Source organism: Diprion similis, chromosome 10 (genome assembly GCF_021155765.1).
Source record: "Diprion similis isolate iyDipSimi1 chromosome 10, iyDipSimi1.1, whole genome shotgun sequence".
NCBI lineage: Eukaryota > Metazoa > Arthropoda > Insecta > Hymenoptera > Diprionidae > Diprion > Diprion similis.
In genome coordinates this window covers 17358535-17385487 of record NC_060114.1, presented here as the reverse complement: position 1 = coordinate 17385487, position 26953 = coordinate 17358535, and the positions used below count along the sequence as shown (strand labels likewise).

The following is a 26953-nucleotide window of genomic DNA, read 5'->3' as shown; positions in this document are numbered from 1 at the left end:
TGCAGTAACTACTAACCACGGTCAGAACTGACAGTATAATTTCAACGTCGTTATACCTCATGAAGTACATCATACACTGTATGTATAGCCGATCTGAAGAAATGGCTAGTGAGCGATTTCATCATCCTTCTCCGTTAACACCTGACCATTTATTATTATACCGGTGCCGCGCGGTCGTACTATGATAAGCCGTAACGAGCCGACATTACATGAGACTGTCGTATCAGTAAATACCGAAGATACCATATTAATCATTTCTAAAAAGATACCCAGTCACGTGAGTCATTGAGGTGACTGAGTTCTCCTTTTCGGCACTGCAACCCACTCAAGATCCGAAATATGTATATAATTTGTGTCACTCCGGAGTGCCGCAAAGTAATACTTGGTCCATCGAGTGCCGCCGGAACCAGGTTCCGAATGACTCAAGTCGACGGGTCATGGCCGTTTCACGCGTGTCCCACAATTGTATTTATTAAAGAGAATTCCCGGAGTCCGGGGGACTCATGAGTGACGAGGAATCTTGCCGATACATGAAGTCACGTAGACGTTATTCCTGGAAGCGGAATTCCAGTCTCACGCGTAGCCAGCGCGATTCGCGCCGAGTCACGGAGATGTTCGAGGAAGGAGCCGTGTCGTCCTGGTAGCCTGCTCTAGCCTCTGAGATATAGCAATGCAACGGGAAAGGGATCACACTGATTTATCGCCGACCACGCGCCGGCGCAGTGGATGATGTGGATGAAGTGGATGACCAGCTCGGTCGGGACGGGGAGCCACGCGTGGAGGGAGGGTCGAATCTCGCGTGGCTCCGTTCTGCCTCCATGTGCTCGTGACTCCTTCGGCGCCACGCGGGGGCTCGACCGCTGCGCCAATGCGCATGAGCGCAGCCTGCGCATGTCTACACTCACCGCCGTAACAAGGCTTTCGAGGATCCCGCGACGCGATTCCCGCTAACGAAATTACCGATTACGGTTTGAAGAGGTTTGGTTGGCCGACAGTTGACATTTTGGGAATTTTATTACGAGGGAATTGCGCATCGAGTATTCATCCAATTATAATATTCGTGTGTGAGGAAGATCCGATGATTCGACGAGACGATAACAGAAAATACCGGAATTTAAAGGCAAACGCCTCGTTTAAAGCAGTTTCGAAATTATGCAAAATCTAGTAGATTAGTACGTATAATTCCAGTATTTTCTATTTTTGTACCTTTAAAGAGATCTTCGTATCTCACGATTACAACAATTTCATAAATACTCAATGTACAAATAATTAACAATAAAATTAATAAGATGTAAGCATCGATTTTTGGCTGCCCGGTTTCCATAATTCGCTTGTATTGCGAACCTTCTGCCTTATTGAGATCCGTCATCAGTTTTTGCAACACGAGCAGCTGATGACATGAGACAGGTTCTTCTTAAAATGGAGAGGTTTTAAGTACGCAGAGAAAGTTTATCACAGAAAACAAAACCGGAAGTCTAAGAAATGCGTGATTCAAGTATGTCAACTTCCTGGAATTGAGGTGGATACTATACGCGGGTGTTGGAATTGACCGGCGTATCATGATGTTACCGCGATTAGAAGACGGATGGAGCTTGATGTTCCTATTAGCTCTGACGATAGCGAAATATATATCTTATATTATTCACGCGATGATAACGATGAATTGAATTGAACGATACTTCGCTTCGAAGAGTTTTTTCAAATACTTTAAGACGTGGTCTTTTTATTGTTGCCTTTAGTGAACCAATATGTGTTGACAATGATCTCTCCGAAGTTTTCTGATGCGCATGAGATATATATGAGCTTTCGCAGCGTCAAAGTTCAAGAAATTGAATGAAGTACCCGACGAGACTGTGATTCGAATATTAAAGAATTCAAAAACTGAAAACACCGAGAATTCATTCCTCAATTCGCAAACAACCAGTTCCATCACTTTTTTGTCTGACTAGTTTCTTGCATTTTGCGTTACTACTGCGTCAAGGGCTCTGTTGCACAGCTGATGAGTATTTGGCAGCTTGCTTTCCGGGTGCTCCGAATGACCCACTGTTGTGTAATTTGTTTGGCAATACCTGAGGTCAGGTTGTGACCGCGTTATCGACTCCGGGGATAGTTCGTCGAATACGTCAACATAGTTTCGCGATCGATACACGTACACGTGCACGAATACCTACCTGTCCGCTTACAAGCCACTTGACCAGTTTAAAAATAGTCAACGAACCCCTGTCGATTGATCGGCGGATCGCTATCAGCTACTTTCACAGGAATGCGATCGATATCGAACGGGGTTGGCAGCTGACATAGTTCACCGTATCTGCGGGCAAGTCCCAAAATCAACGGAATTTCCCAACACCGTACATGATAAGTCAAACGCTGGCTGAGACATAAAAATGCAAGATATCATCACTCGATGTATTGAATTGAAATTGCAAAGTTGGTGAAGGTCCAAAGCGGATGGCCGCGCGCTAACCAAATGACGAAACATGTTTCTTGTTTTCTGTTTTGGTTAAAGTATTTTAGCATGGAATGACGTGACTGATTTAAGAGTGTTTACAAGAAACCGTTCCGGTTTTTTGAAAATATTTGATTCGATTAGAGATTTTGCGTGTCATGATTCTTCTGACGTTAGAAAATGCGCTCTGCTCAACAAGGCCGATGTAATTAATTCTGTAAAAGATGATACACAAACGTACGAAGGAACCTTGCGAAAAATAACGAATAAATAAATAAACAAATAAAATGAATAAATACTCCTGAATCGGTCACGTGACACCGTGCTCAAAACAGCCAAAACCAATTGGCAGTTCTCCGAGTTTTCCGCAATATCCGGGGTCAATTGACCCCGCATCTCGGAACCCTGTAACCCCGACTAACTGTACGTTCCTGACTCGGGATGCTGGAGGGGGTAGCGAGACGCCGGTGCGGTTGCCCTACGCGGGAAAAAGCGTAAACTGCGAGAGCGAGTCGGCGCGTAGTTATTGCTTCTTTAGGCTTTGGTGCGCGCGCGCGCTACGTTAGTGCAATCTAGTTTGCGGACGCGCTTCGAAGTCGTCGTACGTATACATACACGCAGATATATCTCGCTCAGAGCCGAGGAAAGGGTACAATAATTATCACGTAGTTGGGCAGTGCCGCGATAAATATCGCCTGTTCCTAGCGCCGTTACGTAACCCGTTGCACAGGGCAACCGTTTGGTCCCTGGGTCCATTCATCGAACAGACTCCGATTCCTCGCATCATCAGGAATTCAAAGCAAGCCGGACGCGTCAGACACGCGCCCCGAGATACGGAGTTAGGTAGTAAGAGGGGGGAATTGAAATGCGTAGATCACCGCGTGGTGTACTCAACAGTTTTCGATCGCCGACCACGACGACCGCAGCAGCAGCATCAGGTAGTCGAAACGCGGAGCTGTCGAAACACGCGGATCGCGTCCTAAAAGGACCGGAGAGCATCAGCAGCGCCCAGCTTTTAGATTCAGCCGCAGTTGGCTCGAGTGCGCCAGTTCAACGGGTTGCCAGTGTCGGGAAAACCGTTCGTTTTTTGTCGTGTCGCGGTGTGAAGATAACTGAATACGTGATTTGAAATAAAACGCGCGACCCGCTTTGCCGCGGTATTAAAGTGCCCCTTGTGTTACTTGTGCCGATCTCACCCTCCTCAACGGACAACCGACCCGACGGGTCCACCTCAACGGAAGTCTCATCTATCAGAGAAATCGAGTTATGGCGGACCCTGAGATCGCAGCCTTCGCCAGCGTGCAGGCCCCGCTCCTAGTCTGCGGCATATCGATAATACTGGGTGCCATCGGTCTCGTCGTTGCCTACCTCATCAATCGACCCAACGAACGTTCAGAGGGAGGCTCAAAGACCGTCGAGAGTAAGTCTCCGCAAGCCGTTGCTTTCATATTTCATGACTTTCAACCCCTAGAGCACGCCGTCCGCCTCGCCACCCGTCATAAACGTGCCGTCGTTTCCCCAGGGAAGGGCAGATGCCTTCTCGTAGCTGGAAGTACGCCGGGTTGCCGTTCGGCGGGCGTAGGAAACAGCGTTGATGCTTCGCGCGTTACTTCCGGCCTATTTCTCAACTCCGCACGCGACTCTAACCTCGAACTTAACCCGCCCTGTTTTGGGGGCGCCAAATTTGAACCCGCCCAACTTCGAAACAAACCAACCGATAAACCGATCCAATGAAAGATCGCTGGAATTTTTACTCAACTATATTCATGTTTGCACATTGTGTGTACATGCGCGTGGATCAACGGAGCGTGAGCTTAATTAACCGTGCGATATGCTTGTTCGTGTTACTTGCACAGGTAGAAGAAGAAGAACAGGAAAAAGATAAAGAAGAGAGCAGGATAACGTATTTGACGTACTAATTAAGTTTGCCGAACGTTCCAGGCCTTGTTTCTCCGTTTTGACTTTTTCTTCTTCGCGTCACTCTTCTTCTATTTGCAAACATACCACAGAGATGATGCCGTTTGATACGACAAATTATGGCATCTGTTATAGCAGAGTAGAAAGAAAATTATCTAATTTTTACGGGCAATTACGAGACTCTTATGTGGCGAATATTGTGATCTTCCCTTGAACCACCGATAATGACGATTCGTGTCAAGGCCAACTGTTCAATCAAGCGATTAATAAATTGCCAGCACTTCGTCAGTATAAAATCCTTGGTCGAATCAGACTAGTGACAATGTGCATGTCTGCTATAATATGAACTTAATCTTCCTTATCACATATTCCACGGAGTCTTACATTCAAATTTCATTTTTCTCTGTATCTTGTACCCAGCCGCGTGTTCTCGATATCAAGTCTAACCGTTGCTTCTCTGTTATCGAACTAAAGTTAAGAATTTGGTGTACATCAGGAGTGTCGAGGAAGTAGAGGCGAGAGAAATTTTTTTACAAGCGATTCACTTGTAATACATCGCATGTTTATACGATAAATATAAAAACAATTTCGTATATCGTGTTTTAATCTGTAACCGGAAGTATAATATAATTTTACGAAGTATCTAATTTAAATGAAAAGTGATACGGCATATATATTAACAACGTGAATATATATATATATATATATATATATATATATACATATATAGACAACGTTTTTGCTGCGATAACATTGTCAAAAAATAAATATTATTTATTGTTTTTCGGTACGCATGTACTGACGTTTCAATATACATATAATTGAACAGCTGATGATGATGATGACGATACATTGCAACGATGTCGCGGCGTCCAATTGAGCGTGCAAAGAGCAAAGGCAGTTTTGGAGAAGAAATATAAAGAAAAAAACAAGAATAATGAACAAACCACTTCCAGCTTCCAAAACATTGTACACGTACAATATAAATACGTTGAGCGTATGAAAACAAATTGAGGATTACAAACGGTTTGAAAGATAATTATCGCCGCACGTATGCAGGTTAAATAAGCGCGTTGTACGCTGTACAAGATTTGAAACGACGCTGTTGGAAATCTTACAATTAGTCTAACTATTCGCGGACGGAATTCTTAATGAATGGAATAAACAAAACCGCGACGTATAAGTATAATAATATCATCAACGACGACGACGACGACGACGACGACGATGCAATCTTTGCGAACCGTTTTGTCTTTCCTTTTTTTTCATTTCGGTATGCCGCATGCGTGTCGTCTTTTATTATTATGGGACATAATATATTACAGATATACGTATAAAATATGCGATATTGACAGAACTGAAATTATTCGCTCTCGTATAATGTGGAACAAAGTTGTTTTGATGATCGGAGGTAAGAACCCGATTATTCACGATCAGACGTGTCTACCTCCTATGTAGCACGCAATTGTCGCTGCAGGTTTTTACTCCTTCTTCGTTTCATGCTTTTTTCCAAGTTTGATTAAGGTTGCCAATTACATATTTTAGGATGGTGGTCCGCGGCCTTATAGTTACGCATGCAAACATCGACCTCTCCGATCGCGACGACGATACGACCGGGTGATGTTTGCTTCAAATTTAGGTCGTATGCTTGTTTAAATCAAGCGATAACAAACATTGCGCCTCAGTCAGACGCGCGACAAGTTGATATTAGGTGGTGAGTCGATTGAATATTGCGACCCGATTTTCGGGTTTTCGCTCGTGTAGCTGTTGTTTTTTGTTTCTCTTTTCTATTATTAGTTGGAATCGGTACAGAATTCTTATCGGGTAAATACGTTCAATTTTGTTTTCTTCGATGAAAGATTATATACGTGCGTACATAATTGAGTGGATCATTGAAGTGAATATATATGTGAAAATACGAAACATGTTCGTGTAACGAATTATAGGTATGTACGTGTGTTTTATGTGTAAAAGAATTATTCAAAGGTACGAGAGAATTTTAATTCTGGAAAAATAATTTTACGTAATAAATGAGTTGAGGAAATCAGAAATATCTTCTAGTCAAATGCGGTGGAACTGATTGTTTTTTTTTTTTTTTTTTTTTTTTTCTTCTTTATTCCTTTCGCGTGACACACTTTCTACGGATCAAATCTGAAACTTATATCGCATCTTGATAAGATATCTAGGAAACTCGAAAGAAACTGTCATCAAACGTATGACTTATATACACCTGATGTTCGTACTGCACGTATTATTCATGAAATTTCTGTTTACAGTGTAAACAATCGCGTGACGAAAGAGTTTGCCGTAATATCTTGATTTTTGTCTCTTCCTGAAAAAATATAAAACGTGATATATTATCGGCATTTCATGAGGTTTAATCGAACGGTTGAAATTTGAATTTACGTCCGTTGTATGAATTTAAATATGAAAAAATCTGGCAATTAATTGCAAACTTTCGTTCGACCAATTGTATAAATAAATTACAACCGTTAATATTACACCTGCACTGTGAAAATCGATCGATAAGATACGCGAGCTTGCTGTCATTTCTTTCACTCGCGTTTATATGGCATTGTAATTAAATTTCGACAAACCGAATCCTACCAATTACCGCTTAAATCCATCGCCTAAAAATATTTTATAATTATTATCGCATTGAGCGGTTGCCTTTAATCACAGGACCGATTGTTTTTTCTTTTTGTTCCACAGTGTATCCGCATGTTTATGAAATATCCTTTACACAATATGGGTTTTAACACTCCACTTACACGAACCTGCGACGATACTCCGGATGCATAAACCTGCTGAGTAAAACCGCGGTAAACACATCAACTTTTTTTTCTTCGTATAAAATCATTCTCACTAAAATGAGAACATATTTCGATACCTGGCTGGAAACTCTTCATCATAAATTGCGAATACGGTGAGGTCAAAAATGATGATCCAACAAGACGGCTCCTATATATATATATATATATATATATATATATATATATATATATATATATATGCCTTTCATGCATGCCAGTAATTTCTTACCGACATTACACGCATACATTACCGACATGCGCGTAATATCGGTAACAAAGGTCGCCAAAATGAGATTTCGGTGTATTTCGTAATCGAAAACCAGATCAGCTGCCATTTCGTCATTTCACAATCAAATCTCATGGGACTGGGCTCAAAATGTGTGTTTCCTCACCGCCGAGTGGCATCATACCGGATAGGTCGATCCATTCAGTGCAACTGTGAAAATTTGGCCAATTTTTGTGAGTGGTAATTAATCTGTAAAATTTTTTTCAAAATTTTGAAAGAGTAAAAAGACGCTCCACTTTTTGCCAAAATAAGGCATTAACTGCCCAAGTTTCACTCTGATCGCTCGAGCGGTATAGGAGTTTTGCATCCCCGCGTTTTCGAGGTGTACAACGGGTCTTTATATGCACCTTAACATTCGATAACCGCATCGCATCGCGTCGTCGTCGTCGTCGTCGTTCTCCTCATTATCATCCTCATTATCGTCGCTAAATCATATCGATGAATTTTCTCCCCCTCCGTCGCGTTTCTAGCAGCTAGCCGATCGTGATTCATGCTGGACTATTATCAACCAGGGCCATCCTGTGATTGATGGAGATGATTTCCGTTTCAGGGTCTGCGTCGTCGTACCTCCTCCGTCTGTCTCTCGCTACATACTTATAATCTCTCTCCTCCTCTTCTCGACTGATTGTGAAATATAGTTCGTCAGGATTCGTTTCGGCTTTATACAATGTAGGGTGTATTATTCCTTTTCACTTCTAGCATCTTTTGTGATTTTTTTCTTCTTTTCTAATCATTCCTCTGCCTGCCTATAATAATCGCATTGTAATGTGCAAAACGATGTCTCAGCAGCAGCAGCAGCAGCAGCAGCAGTCAGCACGTTTATAAATGTATAGGTAATTACTTCCGCGTTGAGGAACGGGGCATATTACACGGACATCTATCTATCTAACTACGGGTACTTTGTACCCACTTTATGTCTACCTACATAGTCCACCTATAATGCCGTGCGTTGCGTAACTCATTTAAATGCGTGGATCATAATTATGCGGAGGACCTTGTACATTTATACGTTTCAGGCCATTTAGCAACATGTTATACGTGAAACGGCATCGCGGCAACTCGAACGCCATTATATGCAAGAGGCAACAAGGGTGTTTGTTACAAACCGATAATTATAATCATTCAAATATGTGTTACCTACTGTTTTTCCTTTTCTTGTTGCGGTTCGTTTTTTCTGTCTGCATTTTTTTTTTTTTTTTTTTCAACACTTGATCAACTCAAAAGAGTTTCTACGTTCATGATAAACACGATTGTCATGTTTATACGTGTGTGCAAGAAATTATACAAATTATATTTTTTTTTCAATCACTCTTCTTCCATTTTTCATATATATTTATTGGGGTGATTTTTTTTGAACGACTGTTTTTTTTTCAGTCCCCATCGAAAATTTTGTTCTATATGTCGAACAAAAAATTCCCTAAAAGTTATAGCTCTTAATATTAATATTAAGTACTCGCCCAGGGCGTGAAAAGATTTCCCATATAAAATACACGTGAATCGAAGCGTTTTTTTTCAAATCTCTACAACTCAGTGGAATTTTATGATATCACATTGGTCTTGGTCGCAATTTACGCAGAATTGAACGATCTTCGAAAGTGTCTAAAACGTCGTGAGTCCAACTTACATTGGTGAGATGGTACAGGTCACTATAGTTGGTTTTAACCCAAAATTCTCTACTTTTCGCTGTTATCTCCGAAATGATCAACTCTACCAAAAAAATGTAGAGAACAACTTTGTTGGAAATTTGATTTCCTATAAGAAAGGTCCTTTAGACCAAAATGCTCAGATTGATATTTCTTGAGATATCGGAATTCAACTTACTTGACGTATAAAATTTTTATGTTCTATTGAATTAAACGTTTTAATCTAATATAACCAATAAACATTATGGTTTATTGAATCAAACGTTTTGAATTACTGATATTCCAATGGAATAGATCGAATGGATCGAATCGAATCGAAAAAAATCAAATTCCAATGCCATATCAATAATTTAAAACGTTTGATTCGATAAACCATACAAATTTTATACGACAAGAAGTTAAAGTTCGATATCTCAAAAAATATCAATCTGAGCAATCAAGTCTACAGGACCTTTTTTGTAGAAAATTGAATTTCCAACAAAGTTTTTTTTAACATCTTTTTGGTGAAGTTGATCATTTCGGAGATAACAGAGAAAAATAGAGAATTTTGGGTAAAAATCAACTATAGTGACCTGTACCATCTCACCAGTGTAAGTTGGACTCACGACGTTTAGACACTTTCGAAGATCGTTCAATTCTGCGTAAATTGCGACCAAGACCAATGTGATGTCATAAAATTCCACTGCGTTGTAGAGATTTGAAAAAAAAACGCTTCGATTCACGTGTATTTTATATGGGAAATCTTTTCAGGCCCTGGGCGAGTACTTAATATTAATATTAAGGGCTATAACTTTTAAGGAATTTTTGTTCGACATATAGAAGAACATTTTCGATGGGGACTGAAAAAAAAAATAGTCGTTCAAAAAAAATCACTCTCATATATATACATTTTTCTTACAAAGTTTTACCTTTAACTTCAGACATTCGGAGGATGAACGATATTTTTTTCAGTTATTAAGTGTGGAAGAAAAAAATCACCGCCATCCTTGACTAGTTAAACGATTCAAATTAGATTCACAGATATTTTATTATATGCGTCTATCGGACGTTTCGTGTGAAAAAAAATCCTTCAGATCTCAGATACTTTCTTTTTTTTTTCTTCAATTTTTCCTACGGATAGTCATTAGGGAGCTAGATTTTTGGGCGAAAGTTTTGAAGGTTTCTCCTAAATTTACCCTTCCACAGTCAATTTCCCCCTAAAATCCGCCCATTTTTTGCCAGTCAGTTACTTTTTTTTCACATAAACTGAAATGGACTGGAAAAATCAATTTTATGCTTTTTAATAATGATTATATTTCCAGGTTAAAGTAGGAACAAAAAAAAAATATATACTCCGAATCTCAGTACTTTGTTATATTCCACGGAACCATAATTCTTACGGTTTAATTGAGTGTCGTTTTTCTACGGAACACGTGCCCTCGTCCCAAATTATTTTGTTGGAAATAGAAACATTGTTCTCGAGCATCGAGTTGATTTTTTTATGACACTATTTATGAAAAATTCGATGTCTAATTACCAGAATTAAAAATGGTGGTGATGCTTGTTTTTTTTTCCTTTCCTTTACCTCGCTCAATTTTTCTACTTAACCTACAAACTATCGGCACACATTGTGATCGAGGTATTGGGATGTATGTATAATCGAGGCGTGGCCTAGAACTTGCCACCTGGCGGCGGCAGCGGAAATCATCGACAGAAGGTCGCCTACAGCCCGGTGTGCACGCTGTGCGTTGAATTCGGGGGTACAATTAATGAAAAACGCGTAATATCTACGATTAGCGTGGCATTATAAAAAATGTTCAACTTGTAATATGGAAAAACTTAATACGTAAGTAGGAATATGATAGAAATCGTATAGGAACGGATCCACGTCACTTCACTAAAAAAAAACCGTCAAGTCACGGATCTTTGCGCCATTTGAAATATCCGTAGTACTATTTAAAAAATTGTACAATTTCAAGGATTTTCAAATTTTTTCAAAAATGGCGGAGTTAGAGCCATGTAAAGTTTTGTATACCACTGTTGCACTGCTATGTTTGAAAATTCATATCTCCGAAAGTGTACATCGGAGCGGACTGATCCTGCAATCATTCTGTTTGTAAAAGAATGCGCTTCGATAAAAAAAAAAAATTATTTGGAAAAAAAAATTTCTTTCAATATTTTTTTGCCGTTTTTTTTTTTTTTTTGATTTCGCTGCCATTTCCGCGGGACTAACAACAATTCGTGGAGATAATTTTTTTCGGATACCTGTATCCTTTCTCTTCAATCCTGAAAAAAAAAATTCATGGAGAAGTTACCAGGGCCGGAGAAAAAAAATGAAACGTCTCGATCCACGTCAGCGCTACTCGCGCGAGCTCGCTGTGTTGCGTATATTATATACGATATAATGGAGTTAAATTTCATTTGACGCTCTTCCACTTACCCGGGCTATCCATTCTATGGAAATAGTTATTGAACCACCTTAGCCCTTCAGTATCCGTCCACTGGTCATCCTTTCTCGGAGTAATTCATATCTGTTCTGAGAATTCCAGTACGGTTATGGTTTGTTGAGCACACCTGTGCTGCAATTGGGTTTAATTCTATTTCACTCAGGTTGTGCTACGTGACTGATAGATTATCTTGCAACATGTTGGTGGCTCTGAAAAGGGCCGATATTCTCAGCGATGATTCGCAGGATAACGCTTAGTAGCCAACCTTTATTTGAAATTAAAATCAAAATCCTTGAAATTGTATTCTTTTTTTACATAGTACTACGGATATTTCAAATGGCGCAAAGATCCGTGACTTGACGTTTTTTTTTTTTGAGTGAAGTGACGTGGATCCGCTCATAGATACGAATCGAGCAACTATAACTCACTTGCTCAGTAATTTATATATAAGTGCTTGTATTGGTAAGATTTTTTTTTTTGAAAATTTATTTACCAAAAAAAAATTCGTCCTTTGTAAAATGTAAAGAGCACACTTTCATGGAGGAAGTAACTTTTTTCCCCATTTTCAATACTTTAATGCACACTGCTCTTCGGTCCACATCTTCTAACATTCCCAGTTTATTTGTAATCCTAACAAAGCTTTGTTTTGACTCTGGGAATTGGTAAAATCTCACGGTATCGTTCCTCGCGGCCTTACTCATGCAGCCGTAAACACTGCAGAATACTTTACTTTTGAATTTTCGCGGTGGAAATTCCATATTTGGCCGAATATTAACACATAAACGAATAATAACGACAAGTTGTGCCGAGCTGACATTAGCTGTCGTATGCTAAGCCCGCGGAGCGACCTTCTGTCGGCAGTACTGCGTTTTCACACCAGGTAGCGTCTTGAATGTTTGTACATCCCAATATTTATACCACTTGTTTATTAAGTTAATGCCGTCGCTTGTCGGCGAGAATAAAACTAATAATAAAAAAAAAATTCTCAACGATACGTCACAATGCAGACAACATTGCAGGGTCCAGATAATGTTAGCTTTGTGTGTTTTATATTGTATTTTGCTGTTTTCTTCGTTACCTTATTGCAACGTCATTGCACCGGACAATCATCGAGATATTTGTTGGCATAGTATATTGTGCATGAAGAAGACAAACTCCTTGTTGCACAGGATAATTTATACAACAAGAGTATGTCACGCGTTTTTTCACCAATCACGAAATTGAGGTTAGGGTCGCGTAATGTCGGACTTGCTTGCTGCGACAGCGCATGCGCACAGTACAGAAAAGACCACTTTACCGTCATAGAAACGAGTACCTACTACTTTGTGTACGGAAAACACGCTCGATAAAAACGCGTAACACGTGCTCGTGTTGTATGTACAAAGTTATATTCAATCCAGACATGTTTATTTGTCCAGAATATCGCAACCATTCAGTTTAACAGCGAGACGGGTTACAGACAGAAAAACATTCCTTGTAAGACGATGCAAGCGCACCAGTATATGTATATCTATGCTTGATATAGGTACATATATAGTCGTGCAATAACCGAACGGCCGAGCGCATAAAGCATCGGTGTATAACCATCACTGGAGAGGTGGTCTGACTAATTTGTTTGTTTTTGTATTCGGGACACACGACGGCTTTAGCTGTTGTATATACATGTATACATATATGTATATTTAGTGTATATGGAGGACAGTGACACAGTTTTTTCCTCACTCGTTTATTCGGGTTTTTTCTTATTTTTTTTTATTTTATTTTTTTCTCTTTCTTTCTTTTTCTGCATCTTGGATTATCTTGGCCTGCTTATGCCGAGAACGCACACTATATATGCACGTACATACATACATCGACTTACCGCTTTTTTACACTTCTTTCTTTCTCTCGTTCTTTCTTTAATCTATAATCCGATCACGAATCAAGAAATTCTATAAGTCGTGAACCAATTTTGGTGCCATTGTAACGAATCGGTATATCAAATGATGTTTTATTCTTGTTATGCTTTCATAATTCGGCCTAACGCTGTGACAATAATGGACAAATTAGATTTTTATTCAACGTTTTGTCTACCGTTAGTTCACAAAACTGTGCAGCCTAGATTATTTTTCTTCTCTTGAGGCTGAAATTTGTAACGTTAATATAACCAAACGCCGGGGGGGAGGGGGGGAGTGAGGGGGGGGGGGGGATTCACAGTGACTTTGAAGTAGCCAAATTTTCGAAATATGAATATGTTTTTTGTGCTGTTATAATTTACTGCACTTCAGACATCCATCTAATTACGAAATAACGATTTTACCAGAAACGTAAATCGTTGCAATAACCTTAATAACTTTAGCTCCATTTCTTTTCATATATGTTAAAAAAAATTCATTTTCATTTATGATATCTATTTTGAACAACGTCAAACGACGTCGGTATTTACAACGCTTTAAAGATACTGTAGTGACTGTAATGATAGTGGTTATCGTAAACTATGTATAACATAATATGTAATTTGCGAGGAGTGTCGAGTCGGTAAAAAATATTCCTACGTCGTATTGTCGGGTGCAGGCCAGTCGATTCCAAAATAAACGTCGCAGAAAAAACTGATATAAATATAGGTGTTCTATAACAACCTACAGTTGAGATCAGCAATGTATCCTACATATTATGAATATAAGAGGATTTATAAGACGGAAGAAGAAACTGCACCTATGATACATTTGAACATGAGCTGATGCTCATGCCGTATACCTCTGTGCTCACAGCAGCGTGATGGTGATCGGGTTTCACGGTGAAACTACACCGCAGTCCTGCATAGGTGGAAGCTAAGATCACGTTGATGATAAAAGAATCTTCATATGTTTATCATTATTTTGAGAGATGTGTGTTGCGGTTGTTGACGGTCATGCAGCGTATGCGAACGTATTTAGAAAGTGCAAGATTCTCCGATTCTCGTCTCGAGCTCGGTTTATAGAAACCGACAGGATACCGATGACTCACGTTTTAATCCTCCTCCTACGATGCGGTTTTATGCATACGCTAAATTATACCTGAACGTATTATTCTCGATGCCCGTTATAAGCAGGATTTTGTGTTTGGGTTAAGCCGTGACGAACGTCGCGTACTTTCACCATATCGAACAATAGTCAGAACCGACCACAAAGGCAGGAGTTTCTTAGAAGAAAGGTTTAAGTATAAGCTAAAGTAACGGACGGGGGGCACCTGCTCCAGCTTGCTTTTATTCCTCGTTCCGTTTACGATTATCCATATACTGATTCTATACACAGTGAATAGCTAATTCGAATTGTCTAATGCGCATACGCCGAAATTCTAAAACAATAGAATGTTGTGTGACAAGGGACGACAGTTGGCGGTTGTAAGGAGCGTGAAGTTTTAGTCCAGTCGGAATGTACATGAATTTGGACGACTTTTATTCAACAGCCGTGCCAAATCGTCATTTTTTTGTAGGTAGTTTGGACCTCAAAGAATATATTGTGAAATTTGAGGTGTCGAGAAATGACGGCCGTTGGCCGAAAAAATTATAAAAAAAAAAAAAAAAAAAAAAAAATCACTATTTTGATGTTATTATCTTTGGAATGAGATTTATCGAAAAATGTTTCCTACAAAAAATGTGCGCCGTAATGAAATCTACAAAATAAGTTGTATGCAAAAATCACGTATAATTATTGGTTTAGCGGTAAATCACTGTTGAACAAAAATTTTTCAAAAAGTTTATTATTGCAATTACGTGGTTTATTTATAAAGTACTGTTCTGAAACTCATCCATCCCCTAAAAAAAACTGTCCCGAAAAGATATCGATAAGTATTATCCAGCCATGTTATATAGTTTAGCAATAATGACCAATTTTCGTAAATCCGGCGTGTCGATATAGCACTTGTTCCACAAGGCCGAGAAGGTGCAAAAAAATCAGGGTGATTCTTTTCAGCATGTACATTCAGGATTTAACTGAAAAGAATAGGTTTTTAAAAAAAAAAACCATGTTTTTCGAGGATGTAAAATTTTAGCTTATATACAAATAGAAGTTACGCCTTAAATATTCAAGTTATTCAAAGTGTTCTTCAAGATTCTCTTAGGTCTTAGCGAGACGCGTAATCTAAAAAAAAAAGTCTCAATATCTTCATTACAAGCCGAGATACAATTATTTTTACGTTTGTTTAATTTATTACTGTTTGAATCAACATTTTCGCGAAATTCAAGTTCGGGGGCATTCGTAATAGTGTTAGGAATAATATTTGATATTATACAAACCGTTTTTAGCATTAATCTCATGGCAGATTCTGATTGCATTCGGTCGCTCGCGCGCGGAATATACGGATGGCGGCGTCGGTGCCTCCGGGTGGCGTGGTGGGGGCCTGCGTCTCGCCCCGCGCCTCCTCTCGCGCGGCTTAGTAAACAATTTCCATATCTCCCTTATAAATTGTCGTAAACAGATTTTTTTTTTTTTTTCGATTAAACGTAGTTTTTTTTTATCACGAATTCGAAAATCCTCATGAAAATTAATATTCTCCGAGCCTCGCGCGGCTTAGTTAACAATTTCCATATCTCCCTTATAAATTGTCGTAAACAGATTTTTTTTTTTTTTCGATTAAACGTAGTTTTTTTTTTATCACGAATTCGAAAATGCTCATGAAAATTAATTATCTCCGAGCCTCGCGCGGCTTAGTTAACAATTTCCATATCTCCCTTATAAATTGTCGTAAACAGATTTTTTTTTTTTTTCGATTAAACGTAGTTTTTTTTTATCACGAATTCGAAAATGCTCATGAAAATTAATTATCTCCGAGCCTCGCGCGGCTTAGTTAACAATTTCCATATTCCAATTTCCATTCCATAAACAAATTTTTTCTTACAAATTCTCCTGTTAATCGCCTGCATTTTGAGGACAATTGGTCTTCCAAGGCCATAAATAATCCCTTATGTACTGGGAAATCCAAACTCCTATGACTCAAGGCCGCAGCCGACCCTTTCAGGTAGTTTGAAAGAAGCACAAGTGCGAGAGAGATGCAATAAGAAAAAAAAATTTTACGACAATTTATAAGGGATATATGGAAATTGTTAACTAAGCCGCGCGAGGCTTGGAGAATATCAATTTTCATGAGCATTATCGAATTCGTGAGAAAGAACTACGTTAAATCTAAAAAAAAAATTTGCTTACACAATTTATAAGGGAGATACGGAGATAGTTAACTAAGCCGGGCGAGAGGCACGCCACCCGGCTGCACCGACGCTGCCATCCGTATATTCCGCGCGCGAGCGACCGAATGCAGTTATGATCTGCCACGAGATTAATGCTCAAAACGGTTTCTGTAATATCAAATATTATGCCTAACACTATTACGAATGCCCCCGAACTTGAATTTTGCGAAAATGTTGATTCAAACAGTAATAAATTAAACAAACGTAAAAATTATTGTATCTCGGCTTGTAATGAAGATATTGAGACTTTTTTTTTTTAGATTACGCGTCTCGCTAAGACCTAGGAGAATCTTGAAGAACATTTTGAATAACTTGAATATTTAAGGCGTAACTTCTATTTGTATATAAGCTAAAATTTTACATCCTCGAAAAACATGGTTTTTTTTTAAAAAACCTATTCTTTTCAGTTAAATCCTGAATGTACATGCTGAAAAGAATCACCCTGATTTTTTTGCACCTTCTCGGCCTTGTGGAACAAGTGCTATATCGACACGCCGGATTTACGAAAATTGGTCATAAGATAATATTTGCGGGATAAGGATGGTCAATTTCTTCTCCCTAGGGAATCGAAGTGAAGTTGGCTCCTCAATATATATGCCAAATCCAAAAATTTTTTGCGGTTAAACATCAACAAAGGACCTCAAATAACTTTTGAAGAAGTAGATTTATCGTAAAATGACAAGAGACCTTTTTTGTAGAACGTTCAATTTCCTACAAAGACATGTTTATGAATTTTCTGTACGACGCGTTGTTATCTAGTTATAAAAATCGCAAGGAGCAAGAACCATTTTTGCCATGTTATTCTTATGGAAAGTAGAAAATCGCGATGAGGCACCTCTAAATATCAATATTAAAATCTGAAATTTGTATGGTATTTCTTTTTCGTCATCTTGAACAATATTTTCAGTATACCATTAAAAAAAAAAAATAGTCAATTTTTTTGTTACAGTCTAAATACATATATATACATTAGGGCGTCTAATATTTAGGGTGTTGACGAAATTCTTAACGCAAACGAACCAAATCTTTTTCAAATAATTCGAAAAAAATTGCCTTATTTTTTCATGATTTTTTTTCTCCACTCCAACCCGTGCCGGCAACAGGATGGATTACCTCATTTCTAATACACGTGTCTCGAAGACGTTCTTATTATATATGTATATTTTATTGTAAGAGTAATAGGGTTGAAGAAAATCTACAACTGTTTGACCTTTTTTGTAAGAAATTAGATTTCCAACAAGATTTTCGTTTACATTTTGTCGGTAAAGTTGATCATTTCGGAGATAACAGCGAAAAAACGAGAATTTGGGGGTAAAAATCAACTTGAGAGACCTGTACTATCTCACCAGTGTAAGTTGGACTCACGACGTTCAAGACACTTTTGAAGATCGTTGAATTCTATGTAAGTTGCGACCAAGACCAATGTGATATCATAAAATTCCGCTGAGTTGTAGCGATTTGAAAAAAAAAACGCTTTCATTCACGTGTATTTTATATGGGAAATCTTTTCACGCCCTGGGCGAGCACTTAATATTAATATCAAGAGCTATAACTTTTAGGGAATTTTTTGTTCGACATATGGAAAAAAAATTTTGATGGGGACTGAAAAAAAATAGTCGTTCAAAAAAAATCACCCTAATAAAAATATTAGTTATTCATTCTCAAAAACCATCTTCACCATATCATAGGGTAATATATTTTCGAAATTCGACACAACTTCGTGAAGATGGTTTTTGAGAATGAATAACTTCTAAACTAAGAAGTGGCAAACGCAAATAAAGTTATTGCAAATATTGACAAACGAAGGAAAATCGATGGCAAAAAAAATTATTTCGATTTGGTATATGTTGGGGGGGTCAAATTGGCCAAGGTGGCCCCTCCAATTTTCAAAAACGTATAACTTTGAAAGTTAAAAGGGGCAAATAAAAATAAAGATACGGTAAACGTTGGCAAACGAAAGACAAACGATGGCAAAAATTTTTTTGTATTTCGCACATATTGGGTGGCCAAGTTCACTTCGGTGGCGACCTGTCATATATATTTATGACGGTTAGTTATTCTGAGAAAACAACTGCTTTTACTCCACAATTTTAGAGCATGCGCATTTGCGTACTGAACAGTGTCATCTACCTGAAACTCGAACCGATCAACCACTAATGATCCGACTTTCGTATATTGACGCCTTCTAGGGGACGATCTTTTCAACCACACGACCGTGATTGGCCGCTTACAATCGGCAACAATACTTTGTAGCTACACGGGCATTGAACCGCCCCGAAACAAGGGGTTGACTTTCTTCACCACCCACCCCTTCCACCATTAGACTCGATTTCCATAAATTCCGTTCGATCGCAGGCACTGACCTCAGTCCGAAATTTTGTTCTGACCTTTGAAGACCGTTTCACCGTAAAATCGTCGCAGTATCGTCTTCCGATTCGTTGAAGTGAAGTTTCAATTGCATCTGCAGTTTCAAGACCTTGGATTCTTGGGTCGTGTTTTGGGGCGAAGACGAGAAGTTACATCAGGTTTGTTTTCACACTTTGGTTCTTTGAGAAGAGATGCAGATCAACACGTGTTGTCGTAGGTTATTAAAACTTTGATCGGACGGTGATTCAACGTTGTCGTTAAGTATTTTTCATTCTATTCCATTTTTTTTCTGGCTATTGGAAGTCGTCAAAATTTAACCCGTGGTTCAAAAATTCTAAGACTCGGTGAAAAATGATTCTCTTTTCTTACATTCTACAACGTACTTAAAAATATACAAAAATTCGATGGTGAGGGTCAGACGTGGATAGGTTAGGGTGAAATGCATCGTATACACGGGTGTACGCGTGTGGGTGATTCTTTGCTCATTCTAAAGACGTTCATGGTCGATGACGTGTTCCATTCGTAATGTATTATTTACCGAGGCTCATAGACACGTCACGCTTGCATTACGTCATTACAGGCATAGTGATCCGAAACAACCCAACTGTGGCGGTGATACATCGAACGATTTGCGTATCCAGCCACGCCACGTTTCGCGACAGGTCATAAACCAAGTTACTGTATTGTTAATATTGTTATACCCGATCAAAGAATTTTCTCATACGATTGGTATGATCAAGATTTCCGATGTTGTTCACATATTCCGATTTATCGATCATCGTCGTCAATTGTTGACAAACTATCGTAAAACTCGTTGGCTACGATCATAGTTACATATAGATTTAAAGTGTGTGTTTACGGTTCCATGGTTCGTTATCTATCAAAACTTTCGTCATTAAAATATCCTCTAAACGAAGTTGAAACTAGCAGTCAGAGATGACTTTGAAACTTGATATTTTTCTTCAAATAAAGCAGTTAAGCCGAATATTATCATTTTTGTGCAAAACTTGATTCAGGGTTAGAAAGATGGTGGAAGACGTTTTTCTTTTTCCTGACTTACAAGATGATTGATCTGTATTCAGCCATATGAAGATTTTTATCAAGTATCAAGAGGGTAGAATTTGTCAAAAAAGATGAGGTAACATTCATATCTGACATGAATTTTACAGTATAATCACTGGGTGAATAAGTCATTTATTGGAGCCTGAAAAATCGACAACGAAATTGTAAAAAACAGTTGCTTTTCGATGCTCGAGTCTTTAAATCACGATACACGTCAAGATAACGAAGTGAATGAACAAAGTTTAGATCAGTAGTTCGTGATATCTGATTATTGATGACAAAGTTCTTTTTCTTCTAACCAACATCCATACACTTCGAAATCGACGACAAGTTTCAAGGTCCAACACTTTTCCTTACTTACCAAGAATCTTGGGTATTTAAACCTTAACAAATTATCATCCTATATTTATAACTAGTTTAGTGCACCTGGTCATTAGGTCTCGACTTTTAGCTTCAGCTTCGTGTCATCCATTATCGTAAGTGAAATATACTGTCAAAGAATAGCGTCTAATTTCGTGTGTTGTTTTTTTTTTCTTCCTTTTCAGACTCGACGAGCACCTGCAGCAGCCAAAAAGAGACTGTTAACGAGCCAGTCGGAAACGTGACGGCAAAACGCGGGAAAAATAAAAAACGACGCGAAGCTCAGCAGGAGTTTACACACTCCTGGATGGTTGGCGCATTGAAGGGTCACACTGCGCCTGTCCTGGACATGGATTATGCCAGCAACGGGAAATTCCTCGCAAGCTGTGCCGAAGGTACCTAACTACGTTAAGGATTATCTTTTTTCTATACGAATTAGTGAAGGTCGGATTATCGGCGATTATTGCCTCTGCACGTTGCTTCCTTTTATATTTGACGATCGAATTTTAATCATCTATACGAAACTGAGGCCGGAGATGAACGAGTAGGGTTTTTTTTTTTTTATTGTTTTGTAGCATGTTTTCACCTACGGGTATTCCTAACCATTAAAGGAGACAATAGCGAAATTTATTTACGGCATGCTTTTCCCGGAAGGTCTGCATAAAAATAAACTTTAAATTTTGCTATAATTACACAGATATCATAAATATGATACGGATTTTCCCAGAATACTTTGTCAAATTTGATGTAATCAAGTTAGGTTATTGTTTTCAAGTATCGTATAACTTCTCACACAGCCTCGTGATTCATTTGTTGCATGTAATAATGTAGTTGGCTGTTGACTGAGAAAAAAATCGAATCATTCACTTCTTATAATATCTTCAATTATTATCGGTTTCACATTTTATGTATAAATTAATATACTTTCATTCTTCGTTTTAATGATTCATCGGGAATGTCGTGATGTCTTAAAATTAGGATACAATATCGTGCGTGATCATTGGTGTTATCCCGGAAAAGAGAAAGAACGTAAAAAAAATTATCGAAAGTTTTATCACATACTTTCGTGAATTAAAATGACGCGTTAAACATGTTGTTCGATTTTTATTTTTCTATCAATTGTACGCACCGTTCGAACGATTGTCGAAACTTTCATACGGTATAAATAAACGAAAACATACGAATCACGTCAATGTCAAAAAGGGTCCAATCAGATACGTCTTGCCTGTTAATACGGTGGAATCGACTGTATAAAATCGATATGCAAGCATGATAAAAAATACCAACATTTTTTTAAATTCTTTTAATACCGTGAAACCTGACGAGATTTTTTATGTATCGCATTATAATATATATATATAAAGTAATTTTGGAAAGTCATCGTGTAGATACAAAAGAAGTTTGTCTCGCGACGAAAGGATTCATGCACAGTACGTAGGTAACCGTGTTTAATATCTTTGCTTGAAATCTTTGAAATGATTATTATTATTATTATTGTTCATTTTTTTTTCTTTCGTAAATAAATTTTTCATGGGAAGTTTTTGCGGGCTGCTACTGTTGCATGCAGTTTCGGAATCTCGAAGCGATCAATTCTGTAGCTTTCGTCGGTGTAACTTTGAGTAACCCAGTAGCGACCCCTCGAGACCGTGACCTGAATTTTTGACGAGCGTTCCGTAATCGGACGAGACCACCGCCTCTCTTTAAATTGGGCAAATTGAACCGCAGCGGAAATCAGCATTCCTCTAGTCTAGGGTCAATGTCAAGTAAACTGGTATAGCGATAGGCATGGCGAGCATTAGTCACTCGACACTGTTGAACAGGGAACTGGAAATGGTATAGAGGTACATGGTGAAATTGATTCCGGAACAAAGGTGTTCCGCAAATAGGCTGCAACGGTATCATAACGATCGCTATAAAAATAATAACTCAAACAGAAATCAATAATTTTGCTGGTGAATCCGGCCTGAGAGTTTTTACGAACATCATCATTACCATCGTCGTCAACGGATTTCGATCATGTTTGACACAAGAGGGCTTCGATTATGAATCAGGATTCGATATTCAGGAATTCAAAATGGCGGATCTAATATCGCGGACAAACGTCCCAAAAGTCACTTGGTGTTGCCGTATTGAATCAGCCATTTTGAAATATAGAAATTTCGAGTCCAGATTCGTAATCAGCTACCCAAGAAATCCCCTAATATCAAGTTTCATCGAAATCCGTCTGACAGATTTACTGATTCCTTGAAAAAGGTTAACTGGGAAAATCAATCATCTGACGACGCGGGTTAGAGTTGAGATTAAAATCTGACAAAATTTGGGAATTATTTTTTAATTATTTGGAAAGGTTTCGGGAGGAGACAGTCGAAATTAAAAAATTACCTTGTTAAGGACCACCCTAATTGATACATGTGTATGTATACTTATATGCCACTGTTTTTCTCTTCAACCTTATTATCTTCTTGATTTAAAAACGTGTTTCGGCATTACCGTAGAATTATTAAAGACCCGCCGTTGCCGCCATGCTGAGTTCTCACTGTTTACGCCTCACTTGAACGCATAATAATCTTTTATCATGCCGCGCGACTCACGCGTCACACTTTACTGCTTGGTGTCGCAGGTGTTTTTACGTTTCCCTTTTTCTTTGCGAAATGTATACATGTTCCGTCTGGTTGTTTGTACCTTGTGTTTGCTTGTGTTTATTTTTCCTTTTTCTTTTTTGTTCTCTCGGTTTGGCCATTTCTTTATTTATTTATTCATTTATTTATCTTTAAAAACGTGACTGGAAAACAGCTGTTGTCGTGCTCGATCGAGGTTGTTCAACGCGGTCGGCCGAGTCTGCATGCGGCCTCGAATTGATTCGTTTGCCGTGTGTATTGTTTCTTCATTATTATTTTTTGTTTTGCCTTTTTCTCTCCCTCTTCGCTCCACCATGAAACATCAAAGTTAAAATCTTCCCGTTGTGTACAATAATACTTCAGCTGCATGTTTGTATAGTATAAAAACACTTTAAATACCCGCGTATATAGAATCGTCAAAAAAAAAAGGGGGGGGGGACGACTTTCTTACTGCTCTTCATGTTCTGTGACATAAGGAAGTCCATTTGGCAGTGTGAGGCTTTGAAAAAAAAAAAAGATAAGAACAATTCATTATAATTAAAAAAAAAATATCCTTTCGTTTGCATATATACGTCACGAAGTATTAATAGATACTGGTTACATATTATTACGGTTAAAAATAGGCGAACAGGAAACTAATTAAGATTCCAGTGTCCCGATGGTAGTGTTGAGTTCATATCTTTGTTGCTTTTTTTTTTTTTTTTTTTTTTTTATTTCTTTATTTTTACTCGGTCAACTAATTTTTCATTCTTCTATTATTGCGTTATCTATATTCATTGATAAATTACTTTTAACCCTTGTGACATCGCACGTGTTTCTTTTCTTTCTTTTTTGTGCGTGTGTTCCGCTTCTGTGTTTAGCCAGTTGATACAACCATAATTATACTGATACTGATAAACTTTTAAATATTATAATAAAAATCGGTAATTCTTGAAACATATTTAGTATAAACATGGAATAAATATGTCAGCTGAAGAATTGACGCGTGAAATTGTTTTGAAAAATTTATACGGTCATTGCATTAAACATTTTATTCTGGTGACTTAAATTATCAATATTACACAATTTGTACTTCTCAGAACCCGTTAACTGAAGAAGGAATTCTTGCAGTGTAATATGAATGCAGTAAAAGATTTTAAAAAACTTTGTTTAAAACGTGCGAGTTGTTTTTTGGTCCGGCAATTCTCACGACTGATATATAAACTATATAATACTGGACTCGAATGACAAAGCTCTAAAATGGATCGTGTTGGTGCACATATTTTCAATCTTTTGAGACTGAAACCCAGGATGAGGTGTAGGTATAATAGTACAAAGTACGAAGTACATCTCAGCCTTTAGTTGCTTATCAGGAACTTACAATACAGATTCTAGACTTATCTAGATACTCAAGTTCTTATATAATATCGACTCACCCACTTAGATTAAGTATCACGTATCACGGTAGAATCACGGGTTCCCCATCAACCAGAAATCATTTCAATTGCCGCGTTTTAGATCCAGCTATAATGACATGACGAGGTTTCTCTCCATCTTATTATATCTATCTCTATGATTTTTATCATTTCATTACCAGCCAAACAATTCAGATAAAACTAGACTTGCTGATTGCGAGTATACCTGATATGCCAACCTTCTAATCGAACGCCATGGGGTTCCAAACTGGTACGATCTTGAAGTTAGCAACGAAGGTGGAGACATTAACTGACGTTATCTTGAGAGATGTGGTGTATTATTCATACATACAAGTTATACACGCATCGTATACCTCGTTTATAACGTTGAAAAATCTGGTTCAAAATTATTATTATTATAAAGTTTCTTATTTCTCACTTTTTTTTCAACTTAATTTTTTTCTTTTCTTATTTTTTTTTTTTTTTTTTTTTTTTTTTTTTTTCATACGTAAATCTACATATTTGAAATGCTACGAGTTTCGTTGATGTAATAATAATCGCGATTAGGTACATATATACATACATACAACGTCATGTGTCAGAAGTCATACGATCGCGAATGATACGATATATTTACGTACATGAATTGTGCAATTATTATATTATAAATTCTTAGTGTCGAATAATTCAGTAAGCTTACGCGTCATCGGAGATGATTTTTTTTTTTTTTTTTTTTTTTTTTTGCCACATTATCACGTGGAATCATTGCGAATGTATAATTCGCAATCGAAGATGAAAAACAGCAGTTTTCATACTTGTGTGATACACACATAGATATATTTCTTCTTATAATGGCATCCTTATTTCCGAGTAGCAAAATATTATACGACGATGATGGAAAAATATTTTTGTTGTACGTATAATGTATATAGGTACATACCTTGATATATACTTTAACGGGTCACTTTAACCCTGACCTACGAGATAAATGACCATCCCGTTTTCGCGACGTTTAATACCGTTTGAGATAAAATTTGACGATCCATCGCTGTTATGAAAGCACTTATAATCATATACTGTGTGTGTGTGTGTGTGTGTGTGAATGTGAATGTTTGTAAAAAATACTCAAGGATGGTATTTAAAAGGTATAAGATGAGGCGAGGAAACGTCACCGATTATAATTTGAGTGCTGTGGCATGCATACAACAATGGTATTGGAAACTTTTTCTTACACCTTGAGTAAAGTTGAATGTTAAACTTGAATTGCGGAACAAAAAATACGATGTTTGTCGAGCTGCGGTGTATGTCACATATCCTTTAAAAAGCCTTAGTCGTCATCGCGTATGAAATATAATTGCCCAAACCTAAAACTGATGGTTAGATATTGTCTATCGAACGACGACGTTTTTTTTATTATTCACTTTGACTACAGGGTCTGCAGGGTCTTCTTTCTTCTAACCGTGTGCTGAGTATGAAATCTTTGTTTCTTTGTCTCTTGTCGTCTCCTGGGCCTCGGTATCTCTTTCTCTCTTTATACACCTCATCTATCCTTATCTTTCTGCGCATTGCGGCATTGTCTAATCCGAAAGACTGATGGTGTTTCTGCCGTTGGCAATGAACTCGAGACGTCGTGATGAATTTGTATATAAGAATATATGTATATTTGTAAAGAGAGTTGGTAATGGATTGACCATGAAGGATGTTTGGATTATGTCTATATTCGCAGTCAGCCAAGATCACTTAACCTATCATATCAGGCGTATGAATATTGACCACGCATTTGTATAACAAGTTATACAAGCTATATCTGAACTTTGCGACTATAAAAAGCTGTGCAGTAGGGATATAATAAAAAATTATTTGTCGCAAGAACAGCTTTGAGCTCCTGCGACGATTTATTGAATCCAGCAGTCAGTTGGGTCAAGTAGACATGATTATTGTCAATCATCGATTTGCTGAGAACGTCCATCACATCTATATCGAAAATATTTCTGAGGAATCGATTTTCAATGATTTATAAGATAGACGTAAATGTCTAAGAGGAAACCAAAACTCGCGATCATTCTGTTTAACGATACATCATGCCTCGGAATAGTCGCATTGCGATTCAACGTTAACGTCGAGTGCATCCAGAGTGATGATAACGGGAACAGGAAATCGGTTGTCGGAATAGGGACGGTGGCGGGAGAGAAGGAAGTTGTTGGGTAAGCATCACGGGTCGAGGTAACGCGGCCGAGTTGCGGGAAGAAAACCGTTATTGGATCAAATGAAATCGGGCACAAAGAAGAGAGAGTCGCGTTCGTCGTCGTCGTCGTCGTCGTCTTCGTCGTGTCGTGTTATACTCGAGTAAACGTCGTCGCCGATGCGAAGTCAGCCGAGGCAAACGGATTTCTTGTATCAACGTTATACCTCGTG

At 38.1% G+C, this 26953-nt stretch overlaps 1 protein-coding gene across 1 annotated transcript in view; it reads left to right on the top strand.

Annotated features, from left to right (window-relative positions):
* The first annotated feature begins 2831 nt into the window (after window positions 1-2831).
* LOC124410980 (secreted protein C) overlaps window positions 2832-26953 on the top strand; it is a 31051-nt gene continuing 6929 nt past the window's right edge. The window contains exons 1-2 of the mRNA XM_046889754.1: window positions 2832-3869; window positions 20712-20921. Coding sequence (XP_046745710.1) covers window positions 3716-3869; window positions 20712-20921 — 364 coding nt within the window. The 5' untranslated portion in view covers window positions 2832-3715. The remainder of the gene's footprint in view (window positions 3870-20711; window positions 20922-26953) is intronic.